At 37.4% G+C, this 24,674-nt stretch overlaps 1 protein-coding gene across 1 annotated transcript in view; it reads right to left on the bottom strand.

Annotated features, from left to right (window-relative positions):
* LOC126162232 (obscurin) overlaps positions 1–24,674 on the bottom strand; it is a 720,647-nt gene that overhangs the window by 320,585 nt on the left and 375,388 nt on the right. Inside the window, exons 24-26 of the mRNA XM_049918601.1 lie at positions 21,177–21,285; positions 20,277–20,449; positions 7,024–7,144 (exon numbers count right to left, since the gene is read on the bottom strand). Coding sequence (XP_049774558.1) covers positions 7,024–7,144; positions 20,277–20,449; positions 21,177–21,285 — 403 coding nt within the window. The remainder of the gene's footprint in view (positions 1–7,023; positions 7,145–20,276; positions 20,450–21,176; positions 21,286–24,674) is intronic.

Genomic DNA, 24,674 nt, shown 5'->3' with positions numbered 1-24,674 from the left:
AGAATTATTCTATCAATTGATTTGGTGAATAATCAAATGTTGGTGGTGTTTCTCATTAATATAATAAATGTTTTACTAGTGTCTTCATTCTTCAAGGGTCGCCAAGTATTTAACTGTTTGGAAAGGTAAGAATCACACAATTTTTTACAACATACTGTGCCACAATGATCAATGTGATAACACTCATTGACATACAATATGTGTTCACATATTTCCATAATGTGTATCAACCACAATGGTGATAAACCCATTATCAAGACTTGTTACTCAATTTCATTCTTCTATATTGCTAATTTTCAAGTCACGGGATGAGTTTACTGACTACATTACAAGCCTTCCAATATACATCTTGAGTAAATGATGACTGTCATTCACAATACACTGTTGGTAGCCCCTGTTGGGCCAATGGTTCCCAACAGGTGATCTGTGGACCCCCAGGGGACCGCAAGCTATGCCAGAGGGGGTCCACAAGATGCTATTAGAATAAAAAATATATTTCATATGATAACAGATTTTTTGTTTTGGCCACTTTCTGCATGAGCAGAGCTTTAGCGAATGCTAACTTCTGTGTCTAGCGTCTTCCTAGAGCCAACTGACACTAGCACACTCTAGTGGAAAACTAGAATTAGATAGAGACAAATAGTTCTGCTGTATGCTGTTAGACTACGCTTGCTGCCTCTTTGCAGCTGATTTTTCAATAATGAATATGTCAATGTTTTTTCTAAGTACCAGAAATAGAAAATGTATAAAAAGACTCTTAATTTGGCTTTTTTAGGACCTTGATACTGTGATATGACAAGGTACCAATCATGCTCGATGAGAGGGTCCTCAAGAAAATACTGTTGGGAACCCCTGATCTGGGCAGTCTGTTGTTCAACAGTTAGTTGCACGTACATTTGCCCGTATACAGCTTCGCAGCCATTGTTCACCCCTATCATCTATGGACCAATGTGCACCATAGTCGTCCCAGCACTAGCTTTGGATAGCACTATTTTTCCATGCACAATATACTTTAACTATGGCAGCACGCAAACAGTTTATGAACTATGCCATTTTGGAAATGATTCCACCCTTGACCCAGAAGCCAACAATCATACCCTTTTGGACGTCAGATAAACTGATCTCTTTCTGCATTACGACAATTACTGCACTGTTTTCCATGTGCCCCAAACACACTTTACATAACCTTCACTACCATCTGTGAGTGGTTATTGCGTGTTTAAGTCAAACACAGGTGGTGGTCACATTAATGAGACTGGACTGCGCACCTCAGCTAGCATAGTCACTCATCTGTCTAGTGAGACTAACTTTATGTATTGCGTTCTTTTTCAGTTTTTTTTTTTCAAATTATTTATCATCTTGCAAATGAGGAACACAAACATCAAATGCCACTAATTCAAGAGTGATATTTCTCATATTACATTAAGTTTGTTGTTTTGTTCCCTCCATCAGGCATGCTTTTTAACCTGTTATTAAACTATTCTATGATATCTTCTTTAATGTAAAGTTTTTTAAACTTATTTGAGTCAATAACTAGACTGAATGTAACTTAACACTGTGCATAAAGGCCTGCCATTGCAACAGTTGGCACTTAAGTAATAAAATAAAGTAACAGATTATGTACTATACTGCCAATCACCAACAAATACAATGAAATTGAGCTAATTATTAAAGCTATGTGAAACAATAAAAAAATGAAATGAAATGATCATGTGGCATTATCAGCTGGGAGGTCCCACCCAGCGAAGTTTGGCTGCCAGGCTACAAGTCTTATTTCAGGTGATGCCACATTGGGCGACTTGCATGTCAGTGATGATATGAAATGAAATGATTGTATGGCATTGTTGGCCTGGAGGCCCCATTTGAGGAAGTTTGGCCGCCTTATTGCAAGTTATCTTTAGTTGACGCCATTTCGGCGAGTTGTGAGTCAATGATAATGAAAATGATGATAAAGGACACACAACACCCAGTCCCCCGCTGGGAATCAAACCCGAGCCCCCTGCGTTTTAGGCGGTAACACTACCGGTACACTACGGAGGTGGACATCAGTGATGATGAAATGAGGACAACACAACACCCAGCCCAAAAGTGGAGGAAATCTCCAACCTGGCTGGGAATTGAACCCGGGCCTGCTGCATGGTAGACAACCACTTTACCATTCAGCTAATCAGGCAGTTTTGTGAAACAATAGTTTATTAAAATTAAGACCATTAAACTGGAAGCTCTCCAAAATGGGTAACGATGAAATTAAACAGTTATCAACACAACAAGGGGCACAGCAAATATGTATTTGCAAATAATTAAAACTCTAGATTTTAAAATGGAGCTTGCTTCCTTCAGTCTCTTTCATACTTCTTTGGCATAGTTCACCAAGACTGAGTTAATAGGTCTCCCTCACCATCACACATCAGAAATTCTGTATGTTTTTAGATGAGATGGGTTACAAAACTTACAGAAATTCTAAGACATTCTGCAAAGACTCTGGTATACATGAGAGACAATACCACAATAAATATGTGTAAAGACACAATGTACTTGGAAGGCTGGTGTCCAAAACACTACATATTTCCAAAAATTATACACAAACTTCATTTTATTTGACCATCAAATGAGAAAAATACTGACTTCACAAAAGAAAAGCAGAAAATATGAACTTTGTAAGCGGGAAATCTTTTGGCAACATAATTTTGAAGGGTCACACCTATTCTCTATGAGTGTTGTGGGGTGCAAGGAAGAAAAAAATCCTGGATTTTTCCAGGATATCTCGGATAAAAAATACACTTTTAAGTAACAGTAGATTTTCCCTTGGAACTGTAAAACTTATCAATCCATTGAATATTAACATTTTGCACACTTGCACTTTAGGAAATGGGAGAAAAATGACAATCCAGAAAGACCTTTGATGTGCAGCAACATATACGCTGCATATTTTCGTATTACAAAAGTCAAAATTAGAATTCCACCAAACACAGCTTGTTAGATTCTGGAGTATTGAAATCAAGATTGCCCTTTTGTAAGCCAATCATACATCATGTCACATGATCTCCCCAGCCAATGACAGCAGATATTCAGAAGATAGGACATGTGATGTACTCAGCCAATAGCAAGATCACTGTTAAGTAGTGTGAATAAACAAAGAGGAAAAGTTAATGGTTTACATTGTTATGCATAGTGTAGCTACAGAAAAGCTAAGCTTTTACATATAATATTGGTCTTGAAGATTAGTAAGCTACAAGGGAACCTAAGCTTTCACATGCAATATTGATCCTTTTCTTTTTGCATGTGTTGCACTTTAAGATACATCCCACAAATGTGCCAGTAAACTTTAAAATAATGACATAAATGTCTTGTCTATGGGCTCGAAATTCTTCTGAGCGGCTGGTCCTCACAGTGTGAAGTTCTAAACAAGAGTCAAATGCTCTGTGATTTAAGAAATTCATCCCACATTCTCACATGTAACATAATTCATCTCACATAAAACGAAATTTACTTTGAAAGTCACTCTTCTCGAACCACCATTCACAATATTTTCCTGAGACCTGTTAGAAATAGGTCCATTTCAGCAGTTGCCAGAGAGTGCCAGAAAACAGGCATTATTGTGAATGCACAGCTGCGATGATGTAGGAAGCCTGTATGTTCATATATATGTTACCGTGAATGGCCGAAATTGGAGAATGTCGACTTTCACCGGTGAATGTCAACAAATACTAAATACGTCGGTGAAAGAACGAATATTTAATTACATTGTTGTACATTCAGACCCTCTCCGGTGTGTGTCGACAATCACAGATATGCTCTGGTGGAGGTCCAAAACAGAAGAGTCAAAAAACAAGCGACTGGCTCTCTCCTGCCGAATCCTTTGTTCTGCTTGGAGTCAATCAGCTTTGTCAGTCTTATGCAAGCTTTGATAAAGCAAGCAACATTTTCTTAATTTTTTTTTCCGATACACTAATTTATACTAAATGGATACTGCAGTAACGCGTGATCTTTTTCCTGAAAAGTTAAATGCATTAATTGCGGGTAAACGAGGAGACAATTGTTTTTATTTTTCTCAAGAAAAGTATTCTAAAATACTTTCTGAAGTGGTTTCTGCTAAAATTAAATGCAACACAACTTTGGATTACAGACGATTATAACATTTTGATGTTTTAAAAATTAATGATGAAAAGTAGTTAATTGTACCATTAAAACCAGGGGAAACGAACATACAGTATTATGTTACCAATGAAGAATTGTACAGTATACTATATGAAACTCACATCAGAATAGGCCATGGAGGAAGAACACGTATGCTTAAAGAGTTGCAAGTTAAATACAAAAATATCACATATTAAGTTGTAATGTTGTATTTCAATTTATGCAAACAGTGTCAAATGAAGCACAGTGCACCTAAGAAAGATATTGTTGTGAAGCCAATGGTTAGTTCTGAATTAAACTCAAGATGTCAAGTTGATCTGATAGATCTGCAGTCAAACAGAGATGGCGAATATAAGTTCATAATGGTGTAGCAAGATCATTAACTAAGTTTGTCCAGCTATGACCTTTGAAAACCAAAAGAGCTGAAGAAGTAGCGCATCACATTCTTTCATGCACCAGCAATATTGCAATCAGATAATGGTAGAGAATTTAGTAATCAAGTCATATCCGAAATATGCGCTATGTGGAAAGATGTTAAAATAGTTCATGGAAAGCCTCATCACAGTCAAACACAAGGCTCAGTTGAAAGGGCCAATCAGGATATACAGAATATGCTAACTGCATGGATGAAGGATATTGATACAAATAAATGGTCAGATGGATTATCCTTTGTTCAATTTCCCAAGAACACTACATACCACGAAGGAATACGCCAAAGTCCTTATGAAAACATGTTTGGTGTTAAAGCAAAAAGATGCATAGCTTCATCTTTTTTGCCTGGCGTACAGATTGCAAATATTGAAACTGAAGAACAACTCAAAGAAATTGTCAATACTTTTGAAACTGAAGAACAGCTTGAAGAAACTGTTAATGCTTATAAAAAAATTTGAGCAGTTGTCATACCAAAAACCATTTTCCAAAGAAAAATATTGAAGAGGACCTACAACCAACAACGTCTTCACATCAAATTCTGTCTGAAAAACACGAGTTGATTTCTACAAAAAGAGCGGCCACAAAAGAAAATTTTCTACTGCAAGCAACAAAGATGTTACAAACCTCACAAAAACAACTTCCTTCTGATGTGACTTCTGAAATTTTCCCGGCGTATTTCTTCTTCTAATAATTTCCGGGTATGCAGCCGGATCCCGTCGACATTCTGCCACGATATTTCGGCCCAGAGACGTCCGGCCATCATCAGGTGAGTACACAACTACAACAAGTAGTTGTGTACTCACCTGATGATGGCCGGACGTCTCTGGGCCGAAATATCGTGGCAGAATGTCGACGGGATCCGGCTGCATACCCGGAAATTATTAGAAAAAAAAAACTTCCTTCTGCTCAAATTGGTGATAATGTACGAATACAAGTCCCTGATGTCGAGCGTGGTCGTACAGATAGCCGAAATGTGTTAGCGGTTGTTGTTGAAATAGAATACTCTGACTTCTATAAACTGGCAAATAAAAATGGTACCTTCAAGCAGCTTTACACACCTAATTAATAAAAGCCAAATTCCTTTAGCAAAGTGACAAAAATAATTTCATTGTTCTGCACGGTGATTAATGCCTAACTGCCAAAAATGTGGAAATAAAATCAGAAAACTGAAACTAATAATATATTTTTACCTTCCGTAATTATGTGAATGTATTTTAATGCACTTGATAGCTCCCAGCCACAGAAATATGTTTTATTTTCATTTGATGTGGGAGCCATAAACGAAGAGGAAACAGCAAAATCACTAAACATACACATGGGTCTATCCCTCTCCCCACTGCAACTCGAAAAACTCCGTCGTGCAAGAACGAATCTGGCAGCTAGAGCATGCCAAAAAAATTTTGCTCTTTAGCATCTGGCTGCTTGCTGCTATTACCGATACACCTAACAGCCACACTTCAATTAGTTGGGAATGGGAGAAGATGCTGCTCATACACAAATCAACTGTGCATGTGCCTCAGCGCACTGGCAACTGCTCAAATGAACCTAATGTAAACAGTTCTGATGTAACGATCATAGAAACCAGTTCATTGCTGCAAAGTATTGCATAGTCTTCGTCCTAAGGCCTTTGACACATTTTGCTGTTGGCAGACTCTAGTGGGTGCACCGCGTTTTGTTGTTGTAAATGGTGCATTGCCTTTGCAACTGAAGTTTTATTTTGTGTTTTTTTCTCTTGTTTATGTTTTATTGCTGCAGTAATATTCTGCAGTAGTGGGATACAGTAATATCCCTTGTTAGAGTATCAGTTTTTACCAGTCAAAATTACAAAAATTTAACTGAAAACTACAATAATGAAAAATTAAATTCCCATTTATTTTCTTTTTTTACTTTGCTTTCTCCCGGATGAAAAAATTTCCAGGTTTTTTCCAGCTGTCCTGGGGCATATAAACCCTGTTGCAAACAGAACTTGAAGATATGAAGTTACTAGCAGTGGGAAATCCTACGCTACCTTAAAGGGAAGATCGGAACAAAAATATATCAGCTATGCCAGAGAAGCTGGTTGCATCCGACAGAGGGTTAAGTGACTTTTAAATTGAATTGTAAATAATATAATATTGATTCTTCTGATGCACCACTGGACCACATTTTGATCCATATTAAGAGTGTCTCATCCTAGTCTCTAGAAGCTATTCAAGTGTAATAAATATTATTGTATTTTTAATAGCTCAATCTTTTTATGCCTTGTAAGCAAATCATTCACTGAATGACAAACAAATGTTACCACTTAGTGGGTAACTCCTTTTAGAGAAATGATGGTCTTAAAAACTGAATTTTGGTTTAAATGAAAATATTATCCATAGCAACTCTGCTTAACACTATTCCTTTCATCATTAAATACTGTAGTTTGAGAAATAATAGTTTCATACTTTTTCTAAGTATAAAAGTGGAAATTACCAGGACACTGTTGGTACAGGATCACCTATAAATACACATGTTAGTTCAGAGTCTTCATTCTTGCACACTGCTACATCTTTGAGTGGAATCTTAATCTTTGGCTTTCGGAATTCATTCACAGCTGAAAAAATTAAGACAGACAGTTTTAATTTATGTGATTAGAAGTTTTATAAGCCACATAAAAATAACCTCACTGAAAAATGAAAGGAATTAAAAGCATATTGACCTGTAATCTGTTGTTGCCTGATAAAGGAAAGATTTAGTTCATTTCATAATGGAAATATTCCAAAACTCAATACTTAAAATATAGAATAAACTAAGCCAGAAAGTGGTCGTGACAATATTCATGTATTAAGTAATGTATGGGTAAAGGAAAAACCTGTTGAGTAGCAGAAGCAGGAGGCATACACAAAACTTGCTAGTTTTTGGAATAAATTCCTTGTCATATATATAAAACCATGAACCTACATTGCGCTGGCTGGGCACACAGTGCCAGATTTGCTTTTCTGCTTTTCTAGGGTGGTGTGGGGCTTGTGTCATTTGGGGTTTGTAGAGGGATGATGGCATAGACTGGGAATGTGTGACAGGACAGAGGAAACGATTGAGTAGAGGCAAACAGATTTCCACTGCAGTATCCTCTAACAAGCAATATTACCCCTAATGCTTATACCACCTCCAAGAACCAACTACAAAGGAGCAGCACCACTCTCCTCCTTCATCATCTAATATCACATTGCACAGAAACAACTGATCTCTATTCTTTGTTAGGGCTTTGAATATCCATCATCATGGTCAGACATAAGGGACATCCTACCCAAGATCCTCCTCATCCCTTTTTAAGTGTTATTCTGTTGTTCACCCAACCTACACAACATCCTGATCCCACCACGATAAAATAAGGGAAATCAGAGCTTGTACAGAAAGATATAGGTGTTCATTCTTTCCGCGCGCTATACGAGTTTGGAATAATAGATAATAATAGAGGTTGTTCAATGAAACATCTGCCAGGCACTTACATGTAATTTGCAGAGTTTCCATTAGATGTAGATGTAGATGTAGATGTAGAACCCCTTGGCACAGTGATCACATCCCTGTGGAAGATCCAGGTGCAATATCTGTCAAACCCACCCACACTGCACATCCTACTCTAGTCCTGCCACAGGCTTGTACTCACCTGTCAGAAGCAGGGCCACCTGTAACAGCAGCCATATCATATACCAACTCTGCTGCAATCACTGCACAGCTTTTTATGTCGGTATGGCATCCAACCAGGTGTCCACTAGAATGAATTATCATCACCAAACTGTGACTAAGAACAAAGCTGACCACCCAGTGGAACACCATGCACAGGTGAGTACAACATACTTGAGTTCAGGAGCTGCTCCACAACCCAGGCCACCTTGATCCTTCTCTCCAGAATCAGCTTTTGTGAACTACGCAGATGGGAGTTATCCTTACAACATATCCTTTGCTCCCGTAATCCTCCTGGACTCAATCTTCATCAACCCACCATCCTCATGCCCTCTACCCCACAGTTTTCCCTTCCTCTATTCTGTCACCCCCTTCCAATCCATGCCTCCATGTGACCTTCATTGTGCGCTGTATCTCATCAGCTGTGGTACCTGTGTATCATATGCCTAGCCCATGCAACTGCCAGCCCTCCCTCCTGCATTCCTAGGCAGCAAACCTGCTACCTCCCTCCATGCCACTAACTGTCCATCTCAGCCTCTCTTCCTGTCTCCTGCCTCTGCTCCCTCCCTATCCAACACAACTTCCGCCCTGATCTAGTCCACCTGCCAAAATGCAATTCTGACATTGTATGTCCAGCTGGCACAGTGTAGAGACGTGTGTGTGTGTGTGTGTGTGTGTGTGTGTGTGTGTGTGTGTGTGTGTCTATTTTTGTACTAGTATGTATGTTTTGTATTCTAGCTCAACAAAGAATTTATTCTGAAAGCTAGCAAATTTTTTTTCTCTATAGTGACTGCCTGTCAACAGCACAACACTTCTGCTATTTGGTGAGTGGTCTCCTCTATTATATCCTTATATATTACCTAATGAAGACATTTAAGGATGAATTGCACAAAACTTTGTTCCATGTACCAGGATTATGCAGGTGACTACACATCACCATCATCTTGAAGAGTTTCCAGCCCCAGGCTGCATCTGTTTGGAACCTAAGTCTCACCATCTAGTCCTTTTTCCCACACCATCTTCCTGTGTTCACTCTGGTACAGTTCTTGCCTCTTTTTTCTACACAATCCTCCAAACTTCTCAGCCATCTACCCCCTGGTCTTCCTCTTGGTTGTTTCCTTTGCATCTCCATTTTGTGTATCTTCTTGGGAATCCACTTGTTTTCTGTACTCTTTAAGTACCCATACCATCTTAGCCTTGATATTTCTACTCTGCTCTGCCAGTGTTACTCTTTCGGTATTTCCTTTTATCTTTCATCCCTCATCAAATGTTTTTTTTTTACTCCAACCTGCTTCTGTGGAACTACATTTCACATGCCTGTAATTTTCTTACATATCTTTTCTTTATTAACCATGTTTCGGGTGCATAGGTAAATACTGGAATGTATAACTTTTATATATTACTTATTTGCTTAAATTCAGATGCCTCTGTTCCAAACCTAGCTTATAACATTTCACAGGAGTGCTCCTGCCTGCCTGCCACATTCACTGATCTCTTTCTCATTTCTTCCATTTCCCTCTGCCACACTTCTCAAGCACTTGATACTTTCCATCTTCTTCAACAGGTCACCTCCAATCCTTATTCCACTAGTTGGTCTATCTTTCTTTATAGGTGAACTGGATGATTTCACATTTGTCGACATTTAAATTTCATTCCGTACTGTCTCACAGTTCCTTCCAGAGCATCCACCTGTTCCTAAAGCTCCTCCTCCCTATTTTCCAAGATCATCAAGGAGGAGGAGAAGATTATTGTTTAACTTCCCACTGACAATGAGGTCATTAGAGATGGAGCACAAGTTCGGACTGGGGAAGGAAACTGGCAGTGCCCTTTTAAAGTAACCATTGCAGCATTTACGTGAAGTGATTTAGGGAAATTATGGAAAAATTAAATCACAGTGGCTGGACACAGGTTTGAACTGTCATCCTCCTGAATGGAATTCCAGTGTGCTAACTATTGTGCCTCCTACCTCAGTCCAGATTGTCACCAAGTCATCCACGAATGCTTTGCTTTTGTCTTATCTTCCTCAGTTTTTTCTGCTGCATTAGTCATCTGCCACCCAAGACCATAATGAAAAAGAGAGGTGATAAAGCACTGCCCAGTTGGAGACCACCTGTTTTTTTGCTTGAACCAACCCATCCTTTCATTTCCCGCTTTCACACAGGTCATGCTTCCACAGTACATCTCCTCCACTCTGTTTATTGTCTCTTTTTCCACTCCCTTCTTTTCTAGTGCTTTTCAGACCTTTCTTCTACAGACACTATCAAATGCCTTCTTTGTATTGAGAATGGCCATCATAAGGTCTTCCACAAATCTGTAGTAGTACTGCAAATATGAGGTCAACAGTTAACCTCCTATGTCTGAAGCCACACCGTTACTCTCTCAATTTGTTCTTGATCCTTGTTCGGATTCTGCTCATCAGGATCTTTTCATATACCTTGGCACAGTATGGTATCAGTGTGACTCCCCTGTAGTTTCTACAATCCTACCTACTCCCTCTCTTGAATGTAGGGACAATATGTACCCTTCCAATCTTCTGGAGTCTTCTTCTCATTCCACACCACCCTCGTCACAGGATACAGCCACTGTTTCCCACGTCCCCTGCTGGCTTTGCCATTTCAACACTTACTTCATCCATACCTGGCACCTTTCCTCCTTTCATCTTGTCCAGTGTCATTTCCATTTCTTTCCATGTCAGGTGCTACCCCCACCCTCCTGAGATTACTTCTACTTCCTGTAGTCTGTTATCCACATCTCCAAGTCCATTTAGATTTAGCAAATGCTCAAAGTACTCCTTCCACACATCTTCAGGATCTCTTTGTTATTAACCTCATTACCATTTCTATCCATCATGTTTTCTCTCACAAACCCCTCCTCTTACTTCTGACCATTCCACGTAGCACTTTCTTACTTCCTCTGCTATTTTCCTCCATCAAACTCTCTAATTCCGCCATGGTATCTCCTTCCACTGTTTTTTGTCCCTTGTCCTTCCACATACAGCTACTGCAGCTTCTACCATAGCATTTTCAAATTGTCCACATTCTTCTTCTCCTTTTTTTGGTTTATCCTTTGCTAACCTTTCCCTTGTAATCTTCTAGTATTCTTCTTTGATTTCCTATTCCTTGAGTTTCCATATTCTAATTTTCCTCTACTGGTTTTCTGTTTTCTCCCATTTCTTTGTGGTTCTTGTACTCATCACCAAAGATTTCTGCACTAGATTCCTGCTGTGCCATGTTACTTTGTGGCTCTCTTTCTCCGAGTAACCTATCACTAAACCATTTTTCTTCAAGAATTCTAGCAATATCTTTCCTTCTTCATTTCTACTTCCCCATCCTCCATCTCCCAGTACATTTTCATACCCTTGTCCTTCACTCACTACTTCTGCATTCAAGGCTACCACATTTATTATCCTTCGTTCATTTAATTGCTTTTGTAGTTCTTCCTCAAAGTCCTCCATCTCTTGAAATGTACAGCCCAATTTAGGAGCATACACCAGAACCACCTCTATATTTCTTCACATTGTCATTATTCTGACTTTCATCAGCCCATCGCTTATCCTCTGTAACTCTTCTTTTAGACCATCCCACACAAATTATGGAATTGTTGAATAAATGAAGATGTGACCGGAGGAGTTGGTGGGTAAGGTGTGGATGAGGGGGAGGGGGAGGAGGGGAAGAGAAAAAGAAAGAAAGAGAGATGGAAAAGTAAGAGAAGATGGTGTCAATGATGAGTGTCATTAACTTTATTTACTTCAGTTGCACTCATAGTTGTGGCCTGTTATATAGCAAGCACATTGCAGTGAAAACAAAGTGCAGTTATCACCTTGGATATCTTCAAATAAAAATCAATAGTACCAGAATGCACACAAGACAAAATATACTAATCCATCAAGATAATAAAATGAAAACTATAATCACTAAGTAAAATTAACAAAAGGAATAATGACTATGTAAAAAAGAATGCTGACATTACAGGATTTTTATTTACACTGCAATCTAGTATAATGAATGTTACAATTGTTTATATTTCCTGGGGCTATCAGAAATTAATATGACACTATGAACATATTTCACTGACCTAAGTCTCACATTATGTTCAACAAGCTAATAGGTAAGGAATGGCAACAGACCACTTCATTTTTGTGGATGATGATGTGCGACTGTAACAAACAGACTATGTGCAGGACCTCTTGCAATGAGAGGATATTCGGCAAATGGACTGGCCTGCTAGTTCTCCGAATTAAATCCCATCAAGCATGTGTGAGGTGCATTGGGGAGATGCACTGCAGCATGTCCACATGCACCAATGACCATCCAACAGTTGTCAACTGCACTGGTGGATGGATGGACCACCCTATCACAAGGACACCTTACCAGCCCTGTGGCCAGCTTGGGAGCACATTACAGAGCATGCACTGGCATTTGTAGTGATCACACAGCATATTAATAATGATCTACCACCATTTCTAACATCCAGAAGACCACGATGAATTGCAGTGACTTCTGTGTAATTATTGTCTTTGAACAAAAGTGTCATTGAGTATTTCTTTCAGTTACTTTGTATACTATCTGTAGCATTTCTTCTGTGCATGGTCCAAGTTTTATTGAGCTATGTTGTTTGGTAGTGCCACACCATGCAAAAGTTGATTTCATCCTTAAGTTTTATGTCTCTTTGTGTGTGTGTGTGTGTGTGTGTGTGTGTGTGTGTGTGTGTGTGTGTGTGTGCAGAAGACTATAACGAGAATTCTGAAGCTTGTGACTAGATATGGCAAGTGTTTAAATGAAGGTGGTGATTATGTGGGGAAGTGGAAGAAGCTTTACATATGTAACTGAACTGTTTTTCCAATAAATACACTTTTTTCACTTTATATAACTAAAAAGTCTTTATTTTCTGGATGAACCTCTTATATATGTTTTATACCCCCACATGAACTATGGATATTGCCAAGGTGGGGTGGCTTGTGTGCCTCAGTGGGACAGTCTGTTTTGTAGGTACAATCATAACAGAGGGATGTCTATGGAGGGTCCAGACAAACATGTCACTCCTGAAAAGCAGTCACAGTCTTTTCAGTAGCTGCAATGGCAACAGTCTGGATGATGGACTGATCTGACCATGTAGCACTAGCCAACCTGGCATTGCTGTGCTGGTACTGTAGACGGCTGAAAGCAAGGGTAAACTACAGCCACAGTCTTTCCCAGGGCATGCTGCTCTACGGTAGGTTTGTATGATAAGGGTGTCCTCTTGGGTAAAATATTCGGGGGGTAAAATAGCTCCCTAATTCAGATCTCTGAGCAGGGACTACTCAGCAGCATATCATCACCATGAAAAACAAAACTGGCATTCTATGGGTTGGTGCATGTAATGTCACAAGCCCTAGTCAGGTAGCTAGGTGAGAAAGTTTAAAAAAAGGAAATGGATAGATTGGAGTTACGTATGGTGAAATAGTTAAGGGGGATGGTGGGAAGAACAGAGCTTCTGGTCAGATCAGTACAGGGTTATCAACAAAAATTTAATACGGATAATGCAGGAGTAGGTCTAATAATGAATAAGAAAATAGAAAATCTAGGTAATATCCAATGAACAGCACAGTGAACACATTGTTGGAGCCAAAATACACACAAAGTCGATACTGTAGTGATTTGAGAATTTCTGTGTAAATTCTAGAACCACTCAACCTTCTACCACTTCAAACACATGAAATTATGGATATGAGTATGGGATGATAGAATCCTACCTACTGCTCATCACATGTTTGTGTGTGCAGGTTTAAAATCAATCGTGGGAAGAAAGTAGACACGGTGGTTGGACGGCACCGACAAATACCTCGGGCAATCCATATATGTTTTAGTGAGTGTGTAAGGAAGAACCATGGAGTTTATATGCAGCTCTGTGCTTATTGTGTCATTGACTATTGTTATTAAAACGAGAACAGTTGGAAAAAAGTACTCTTGTAGACTCTTGATGCAACCTTGTTAGAGGAATGACTCAGTTTATGATTCATGTTAAGAAAGGTCATGGTATCCAAACCAACTTTCTTTTAACTGTAACTCAATTTGTTTCTAATATCCGACTGTACGAGATATGTGCAGGAAGTTACATATTCATGTAGAAAGTGAAATTTTTATTGTGTACGGAGGTCAAATACATCGTTAGTTGACAAAAAGTAAAGTTTGTATGTCTACTTATTTCATAAGTAGAAAGAGTCTAAAAATTCCCGTACCTAGTGTTATTCGACGGAGAAGAAGTCAAGAGGGTTCCCAGCAGCTGGCTATTCAGTAATGAAGAGTGGCTGCAAATTCCAAGTAAATCATCTCGTAAAGAAGTGGAAGGTGGTTTGGAGGAATAAGCCGATATAACCCAGATCCACACTCACACTTTAAGTCATCCAAACATTAGAATACCCACCGCAATGCTACTAGTTTATATGCCAACACGACATAGATTGCGGAAACAGATTTTGAACTGTAAGATGTTTTCAGGAGCAGATGTGGACTCTGATAATAATTTACTGCTTATTAACTGCAGGTTAAAACTGAAGAAATTGTGAAGATGTAGTAAATTGAGGAAACAAGATCTGGATATGTTGAAAGAATCTGACATTACTGAGAGTTTCAAAGGGAACTTTAGGCATCATTTGGGTGAAAAAGTTGAAAGGAAGACACTAAAAGATGAATGGGTCATTTTGAGAGATGAAATAGTGAAGTAAACACAGGGTCAAATATGTAAAAATATAAGAGCTAGTACACATCCTTGGAAATCATAGCATACACTGAACTTAACTAACAAAAGGAGAAGATATAAAAATGCAACAAATGTAGTAGGAAGAATGAAATAGAGGAATCTACAAAATTCAATTGACAGAAAGTGCAAAACGGTTAAGCAGTAATGGCTAGACGACAAATGCATGGCTGTAGAAGCATGTATAACTAAGGAAAAGATGACCACCTATAGGAAAATTAAAGATATCTTTGGAGAAAAGGGAAGCTGCATTACGAATATCTGGAGCTCAGTTGTAAAGCAATAATAAGCATAGAAGGAAGAGCTGAAAGGTGGAAGGAATATATAGAGGGTCTATACAAGAGAAATGAACTTGAAAGTTATATTATAGAAAGAGAAGAATTTGACAGATCTTGAAGGTTTGATTCAAAGTAAGGCCTCTGGAGTACATAAAATTCCCACAGAATTAATGACATCCTTGAGAGATCCAGCCATGACAAAATTATTCCACCCGGTGTGCAAGAAATATGAATGGGTGAGGTATTCTCAGACTTCAACAAGACCGTAACAGAATCTAATAATTCAAATGCCAAAAATGGCAAATTCTGACAGTTGCAAATGTTATCAAACTATCAATTTAATAAGTCATGGTTGCACAATATTGAGATGAATTATTTACAGAGGAATGGACAAACTGACAGATGCCTGACCTTGAAGAAGATCAATTCAATTTGGATTTTGAAGAAATGTAGTAACGTGAGACAATACTGGTCCTACAAATTACCTGAGAAGATAGGTTAATGCCAGACAAACTTATATTTATAATATTTGCAGATTTACAGAAAGCTTTGGACAATGCTGAATGGATACACCTTTTGAAATTCTGAAGACAACAAGAATAAAATACAGAGGGCAAAAAGTTGTTTACAATTTGTGTAGAAATGATATTGCAGTTACAGGGAGTTGAAAGACATGAAAGGCAATTAGTAGCTGAGCAGGGAGTGAGACCACGTTGCAGCCTATCCATGATGTTATTCAATCTGTACATTAGTAAATGAGAAATTTGAAAAAGGAATTAAAATTAAGGGACAAGAAATAAAAACTTCGTGGTTTGCCAATGGAGCTCCAATTATAAGAGCAGCTGACTGGAATTAATAGTGTCCTGAAAGGAGATAATATGATGAACATAAAAAAAAGTAAAACAACGGTTAATGGAAAATAGTCAAATTCAATTAGGTGTCACTGTGGGAATGGGATTAGGAAATGAGACACTGAAAGTAGTTGACAAGCTTTTTATTTGGACAGTAAAATAAATTTTTGGAAAAAAAACCAAGGTGGCTGTTCAAAAACTGAATCTTGAGGCTCATCAAACATCCTATCTTCTTAAACTCTGGGTAAAATGGAAATAAATAGAGTCCTTTCTGTTGCCCAAGGACTTAGCATCAAAGTCTTTGAACAGTATTCAAGGGTCTCTCTCACTTACAGTCATTTTTGATTCAGAGTTGGATTTGAACAAGGACAGATGAGGAAACATCTTACAGGAATACTTGGAACTTTCTTCATCTGTAGGTATGTTATTCTCAAACTGTTTCCTGGACCCAATTTAATATGTAGAAGTGGTAACATAATTTTTTTATGATTCACAAGGTTTCTGGGAAAAAAGAAGAAAATTCAAAGATCTTTTCATAATATTTATGATGTTTACTAACCAGTGAACCACTGCTGCCAAAATTTCAACTTTGTATTATTATTGATTGAAATAATGTATAAAACATGTTGCTGTGCTTTTCAGTCTGATGACTGATTTGATGCAGCACTCCATGCTAGTCAATGCTGCGCCAGCCCCTTCATCTCCATATCAGTACTGCAACTAACATCCATTTGATTCAGCTTACTATGGTCACCCCTGGGTCTCACTCTACAGTTTTTAGCCCCCCACTCCCATCACCCACTTCCCTCCAATACCAATTGTATCCTATCAACTGATCTCTACTTTTTGTCAAATTTTGCCATAAATTCCCTTTCTTCCCACTTCGATACAGCACCTCCTTATTAGTTATGTGATTTGCCAATTTAATCTTGAGCATTCTTCCAAATAGAGAGGATATAAAATGTAGACTGGCACTTGAAAGAAGAGCATTTCTGAACAACTGGAATTTATTAAGACTAAACATAAATTTAAAAGTTACGAAGTCTTTTCTGAAGGTATTTATCTGGAGTGTGACATTGTTTGGAGGTGAAATGTGAACAACAAGCAGTTCAGACAAGGAGAAACAAGAAGTCTTTGCAGTGTGGTACTATATAAGGATGCTCAATGGCACAATTTGACAAAAAGTAGAGATTGGTTTATAAGATACAGTTGGTATTGGAGGTAAGTGGGGGATGGGAGTGGTGGGCTAAAAATTATAGAGTGAGACCAAGGGATGAACACAGTAATCAGATACAAATGGATGTAGGTTGCAGTACTTATACGGAGATAAAGGGGCTGGTGCAGCATAGACTAGCATAGAGTGCTTCATCAAATCAGTCTTCAGACTGAAAAGCACAACATGTTTTATATAATATTTCAATCAATAATAATACAAAGTTGAAATTTTGGCAGCAGTGGTTCACTGGTTAGTATACATCATAAATATTATGACAAGATCTGTGAATTTTCTTCTTTTTTCCCAAAAACCTTGTGAAACAGAAAAAATTATATTACTGCTTTTACATATAAAATTGGGTCAGTGAAAATGTTTGAAAATACCTTACCTAAAGATGAAGAAAGTTCCAAGTATCCCTGTAAGATGTTTTCTCATCTGTCCTTGTTCAAATCCAACTCTGAATCAAAAATGACTGTAAATGAGAGAGACCCTTGAATACCGTTCAAAGACTTTGTTGCTAAGTCCTTGGGCAGCTAAAAGGACTCAATTTTATTTCCGCTTTACCCAAGATGCTGAAAAAGTTAAAGAAGATAGGATGCTTGATGAGCCACAAGATTCAATTTTTGAGCAACCACCTTGGCTTTTTTCCAAAAATTGGGTGCTGTCAGTGAAGAACACAGTAAATACAGGGTGTTTCAAAATGAATATACAGGTTTCATCACTTTGTAGCATTTATTATATTCAACTTACAACTATAAATTGTACATCAAATGAAAGAGCAACTCAAACAGTTTTGTTTGTATATCTTTGCAGAAAGGGAAGAGTATGGAATAACTAAGAGTAACTGAAGGAGTTGAACGAGTGAGAGTCTTTGATGCGGAGACACAACACACCCCTTCGGAAGGCTACTCATGAATTAGCAATTCCAGTGAGTCTGTGTGGGAACTTTTAATGAGATGCTTAAACTACATCATTACCATTTTCAGTTCTTACAAGTTCTAAGGCCTATAGATTATAGCTTACATGACAACTTTTCAAATGAAATGTTGCTGCATGATGATGAAGATCTTCTGGATTGTGTCGTCTTCAGTGATGAATCGACACTTCACTAAAGTTGAGTTGGATAAACATACACAATGTGCGCAACTGGATGAATTGCAAATTCACGACTAGCCTTCCAAAGGGGTTTCTTGAGTCTCCACATCAAAGACTCTCACTTGTTCAACACGTTCTTCAGTTACTCTTGGTTATTCCATATTCTTTCCTTTGCGCAAAGATATACAAACAAAACTGTTTGAGTTGCTCTTTCATTTGATGTACAATTTATAGTTGTAAGTTGAATATAATAAATACTACAAAGTGGTGAAACACCCTGTACGTTCATCAAGACATAAAACTGATGAAAATATCATGGTAGGGCTGTTTGAATACTGATATGGTTGGAAAGTAGCATTGGTATCCTCATAGATATGAACAACAAGCAATTACTTGGATAAAAAGCTACATGAGATGGTCTAACGATATGAGTGAAAGGAATTAAAAGCCAATTGGCACATAAATCTTACGTAAAAGGAGGTGTTTTCATGTTTATACTTCAATAAAATCTTTGTTTATACCAAAATAATTAAATTACTTTTCATTTCAATTACATTTGCAGTGTTACTTTTCTACTTTATAGTGAAATCAAATTGAGCCAAAACTGTACGTAATAGAAGAACAACTGAATTCAGATATGGATTCAGTGTTCAGAAATCACAAGATTAAGCTATTACTGAACAAAAAGTATTCAAAAATAATATTTGATTGGCCTGCATAATTTAGTTACACAGTTGCAGTATATGCTGTACCTTCAGAAATGCAATTAGAGATTATTACATAATTACACTCTACTGATATACCACAGTGGAAGAATCTCATTATTGTGGTGTTGTGGCATACATGTAGAAGAGTTTAACAAAGTATGTAGAAACATGTTCAAGCTCATGTGTCAGTTCACTTTTAGTTCTGAACAACTTTTTCTGTCATGAAAAGCATAATAACCATAAAATGGTCCCAGCTTCATAATCATACAATGGAGACCATCTAGAGTTTTGTGGCAACTTGGAATATAACACAAAATAGTTCATCACTTGACACTGGACTCGCATTCGGGAGGATGACGCTTCAATCCCGTCTCCAGCCATCCTGATTTAGGTCTCAGGCAAATGCCGGGATGGCTCCTTTGAAAGGGCACGGCCGATTTCCTTCCCAATCCTTCCCTAAGCTGAGCTTGCGCTCCATCTCTAATGACCTCGTTGTCGACGGGACGTTAAACACTAACCACCACCACCAGTTCATCACTTGCAATTAATAAGAAATTTTATGTTCCACAAATGCAATAAATGTTAGTATTTTTTACCTGTATCAAATGTTTCTTTCACACACATTCTTTTAAAATCAACTATGCTTAGTCATGGCCTGCTCACTAGTGCTGTTAGTGCAAGCACATCATTACCTGACTGCATGTGCACCTGACATGGATAACATTGTTCCTGATGTAATTGACATAATTCTGAACCAATGTCAGTCTACACATATTTTGTGAAGTCCAGTTAATCTCATTGCTCTTCTTTCAGGTTCCCCTGTTGCATTCTCTAACATAATAATAATAATTCTGTGTGGCCAAATCTTTCAACTGGGCATTACTTTGGCAACTAGTGTGTGCTGAACCTACCACAGTAATCTTACTGGGGAAAGAGGACCTATAGTTCAATGTGGGATCCAAACTAAATGTTGTCCCTGGCGTATCTACATTTCATTGAAAAGTGAATGCTATGTTAAATGCAGACTGAAAAATTGTGTGTTCTTCCTGGAATTCAACAACACAACCTTTTGATTTCCAGGCACACACTTTACCAGCAGAGAATCAGGCTCAACTAAGGTTCTAGAACATAATGAAACACTTGTTTTACAAGTGGACACTGATCTGGATCTGTAACTCACGTTTCAAGCTGAGCTTCGCTTCTTGTGTTTTCTCTCCGAGCCTGTTTGTAACCTTCACTTTATAAACACCTGCATCACTTGTCTGTGCATCCTTTAACTCTAATTTGTATGTGTCTCCATCTTCAGAAATGGTTATTCTGTTTGATGACTTTAATTCTTCTCCATCTTTGTACCTGTGACAAAATCAGACAATTGTTTTTGAATAAAAATTCTCTAAATATGAATTCTTTTGTAAATTACACAGAAATTGTACAGCCTGTGCCAGCCATATAGAAGAGGGAAGTGCTATTACTGTAGCATAGTGCTACAACTCATCAGTTAATATAAAGAGAAAATATATTGAAAGAAAACTAAGGGTAGAAATAAATTTTGTAAATGTGTCACCTTATAATAGGACCTTAAATCATGCATCACAAACAACAATTATATTTATTAAATGATTAGTTGTTGCAGAATATTAGCATCTAACTCTAGAACTTGAAAACAGATGTACTTTAAATGTGGCTGTCAACCGCTCAACACATCCCCTATGTGACAAGCTGCTATTCCATCCCAGACTTTCCTTCATACATGTCAAAACATTGGGAGAAGTGTAGTAAGTCCTGAACCCCTGACACACACGCACGCACACGCGCACGCGCACGCACACGCACACACACAAACACACACACACAGAGGGAGAGAGAGGGGGGGGGGGGGAGGAAGCAGGCTTGGGAGGTGAGAGAAACAGAAGAAAAATTTAATATAATGAAACAAAATATTTGTGCATGTGTATTGCAAACATAGTATGGATGTGTCATTGTTGGTGTTGGTGTGTGTGTGTTTGTTTTAATTATGAGTTAATACATTATTTGTAAATAAGATACTATCAATAATTTGCAAAGAAACTGAGCAACTCACCATTTCACATCTGGTTTTGGAATTCCACTTGCCTTTACTTCAAACACAGTTCCAAGTGACTCATATATTTCTCTGTCTTCCAAATTTGACGAATTTATCTCTGGTGGAGCTATAAGGAATAGTAACAATTGCTATATGAATTACTTAAAAAATTGTAAATATGGTAACTAACAATCAAAATTAGTAAAAAATTAGTGACAATACATAACTGGATGTGACTTATATTCAAATTATGTATTATGTAATTTTGTAAAAGGAAGTACATAGCTTTGGGACACTTTAGCACAATTTTTTCATTCTGTATTTCATAATGCACATTGAAGGTCAGATGTCTACGTTTCATAAATCAAAGACATTTAATACAGAAATTAGCTTAGAAATAAAAAATGTTTCTGACTGTTTTCCACAAAAATATATAATGAAACCTGATGAGACTTTGTATACCATATATTAACATATTTCTCATGGTTCACACTTAGCATTTTTCAACAGTGCTTGTCATTATTATTTTCAAACATGTGTTCATGTAACTCTAACAAAAGATGTATTCCTAAGTATTTGCAATTTTCTCCTTTTGTAGTTTTCACCTTATAAAGGAAGAAGACATACAAATGTGGAACCAGATGACTGTGAATAGTATTTCATTATCTCAGATTTGTGTTATGTGCTGAATGTCTCACACAAGAATTGATTTGCTCTTCAAGGGCAAAAGAGTGGCTTTAATACGAGCTGATGTTTCACCTCACTGTTTACAACACAAAGCAATACTTCTCAAAGTTTTCTAGATAATGTGTAAGGAATTCCTGATAATTTCCAGATCAGCCACCATTATTTATAATACTGTCCATTTGGAAACAATAATTCAATGAGTACTAGATAAAAATATATATTAGCCATACAGCAAGGAAATCTCCATGTTGAATTAATGATCAACAATATCAGGGTGGTGATTTTTGTGTAGAACCTACAAAGTCTGGTCTGTTTGCCCATTTGTATTCTGCATGCCTGTAATCTGAAAAATATAACACAAATAATATGTTACAGCAGGCATGAGAAGCGAGAGGGAGAAATGGTTGAACCCTGAACCTTCTACTTAACAGCCATTCAGAGCTGTAAAACAATATTTATATTTTTACGTACTACTTTCAGGAAATAAAAAGACAGCCAGTTAAAAAGTCTCTCCTGCTTAATTTCAATGCATAGTATGGTCATTAGGTTCTCTAAATAACACCCATTACAAACACTATATGGGTACTTCCTACAGTTTTCACCAGATATCCCTTTCTATCTAGGTAACTGTCCTAAGATAGATCACCTTTCAACCTCTGTGCCCCAAGATTTAAAAATTAACAGTCCTTCAGATTGCAGTAGATTTTCATCACACACACAATTGCTTCTCATTTTGCAAATTTCTTTTAATATGTTGTCTCAATTCTGAAAATTAACCAGACAGTTTGGAAACTTACCAATGACAGAAACATATTACATGGGAGATACAATTATCTTGAATTTACTGCTCATCAATAATTGAATGTTAGTAACAAGCATTCAGGCAATATTGATTGGATTGTTTCTAACTGAACCTTGTTTGTTTCTGTACCCTAAATTTTCAGATATTAATAGCTGGCGATAATGCAATATAATTAACTTCAAATACAACATAAAACTGGTTGAAATTTCCTGTTTCTTTTGATACCAATCATTTTACAGAAACTTACATTATCACTTTTCATTGTATGATTCAGATTTTCTTATGCTTATGTTGTTAATATTAAATGAAAGTCATGACCACTTGATTCTACGCACTTCCCACACTCATTACCTCGCAGCCAGTTTCTCACAAAAGAATTAATTGCACTTTGTTGAAATGGCATGTATCTGATTTCAGATTTATAATCCCAGATCATATGTTACTGATTACTATATGAAACAATACAATTCCATTAAATTTTTATTTTGGTAGTTTTTGTGGTAATTGTTTTTAGCACTTTCATCTTCATGTCAATGTTGTTCAATAGGTAATTACAAATATGATTTGTGGCATTCTATGAGAGGCTCCCATTTCTATTACAATACACATATACATACAGAAAACATTTTTTACAGTTGACATCAACTATATTTAGAATATATAATGAATCAAATGGTTCAAATGGCTCTGAGCACTATGGGACTTAACATCTATGGTCATCAGTCCCCTAGAACTTAGAACTAGTTAAACCTAACTAACCTAAGGACAGCACACAACACCCAGTCATCACAAGGCAGAGAAAATCCCTGACCCCGCCGGGAATCGAACCCGGGAACCCAGGCGTGGGAAGCGAGAACGCTATCATACGACCACGAGCGGCGGACATATAATGAATAAGAGAGTTCTCATCATTATGACCCATGGCTCCCTGAATTCTCTGACAATGACCTAATGAGTCATTATGTATAAAAAGAGAGAGAGAGAGAGAGAGAGAGAGAGAGAGAGAGAGAGAGAGAGAGAGAGAGTCCCAGAGCTGAATATGGTCAGTTATGTGTCAGTCATGACTAGGCTGACATATAATGTGTGCCACATGTGCTACATCAGCACATTTGTTTGAGATAATTTTTTAGTGGCAACACAGATTTCAGATATCTTAATTTTCAGCCACTGGCTGTGTCATCATAGTTTTGATCTAGCACAGAGGTCAGAAAGATATGTGTATCACTTTTCAACTCTTCTTGCTTACATTTATAAGAAGCCCTAATGCTTGCCAAATAAGTTTTAGGAACATCACAACTTGTTGGAAATAAGCACACATGACCTCTTTGATGATGTTCATGCACAGAAGGTTCAGTAAAATGGATAGTGTTACCCATTTCTCAGATCAGATAAAATCATTTCATTTAGGCAACATAGAGAGTTGCTTAAGTTTGCAGGAATGATCTATCACACACATGTGAAGTACATAACTAGCATAATAATTACAGATGAGAGAGAGCCTATGTCCCAACTCCCCTTGGCACACATACAATATCAAAAATAAAAATGAAGTAGAGGTGTTGGTGATCAAACTAAATCCTTCCAAAAGTACATCTGGGCTGTGATACGTATTATATAAAATGGAGTAGAACATAACAGAATAGAATAGAATATTGGAGTTCAGAAGTAGCTGAAATCACTAAAACTCCAACATGGGAACATTGGAGTTCAGAAGTAACTGAAATCATTAAAACTAAACATGGGACCTCAGTCCAATGAAATTCTATCTACTTCTATATAGGAACTATAATAGATTTAGCTCCACTGTAGACTCTTAATTTACTGAAGATCCCTTGAGCAGGTAAAATAAATAAATAAAAGAGGAATTAGAATTGTTTCACAGAGCAGACATCCTATAACACTCATATCTGCTTGTAACAAAAATCCTATAGCATAATCCAATTTTAAACATACCTAATAGCTTACCTAGTACAACATATCTTCCATGGAAATTTCAAGAATAAATGGCCTACTTAGTACAAAATGAA

This window comes from Schistocerca cancellata, chromosome 2 (assembly GCF_023864275.1).
Source record: "Schistocerca cancellata isolate TAMUIC-IGC-003103 chromosome 2, iqSchCanc2.1, whole genome shotgun sequence".
NCBI classification, from domain to species: domain Eukaryota; kingdom Metazoa; phylum Arthropoda; class Insecta; order Orthoptera; family Acrididae; genus Schistocerca; species Schistocerca cancellata.
This window is presented reverse-complemented; position numbering and strand designations above follow the sequence as displayed.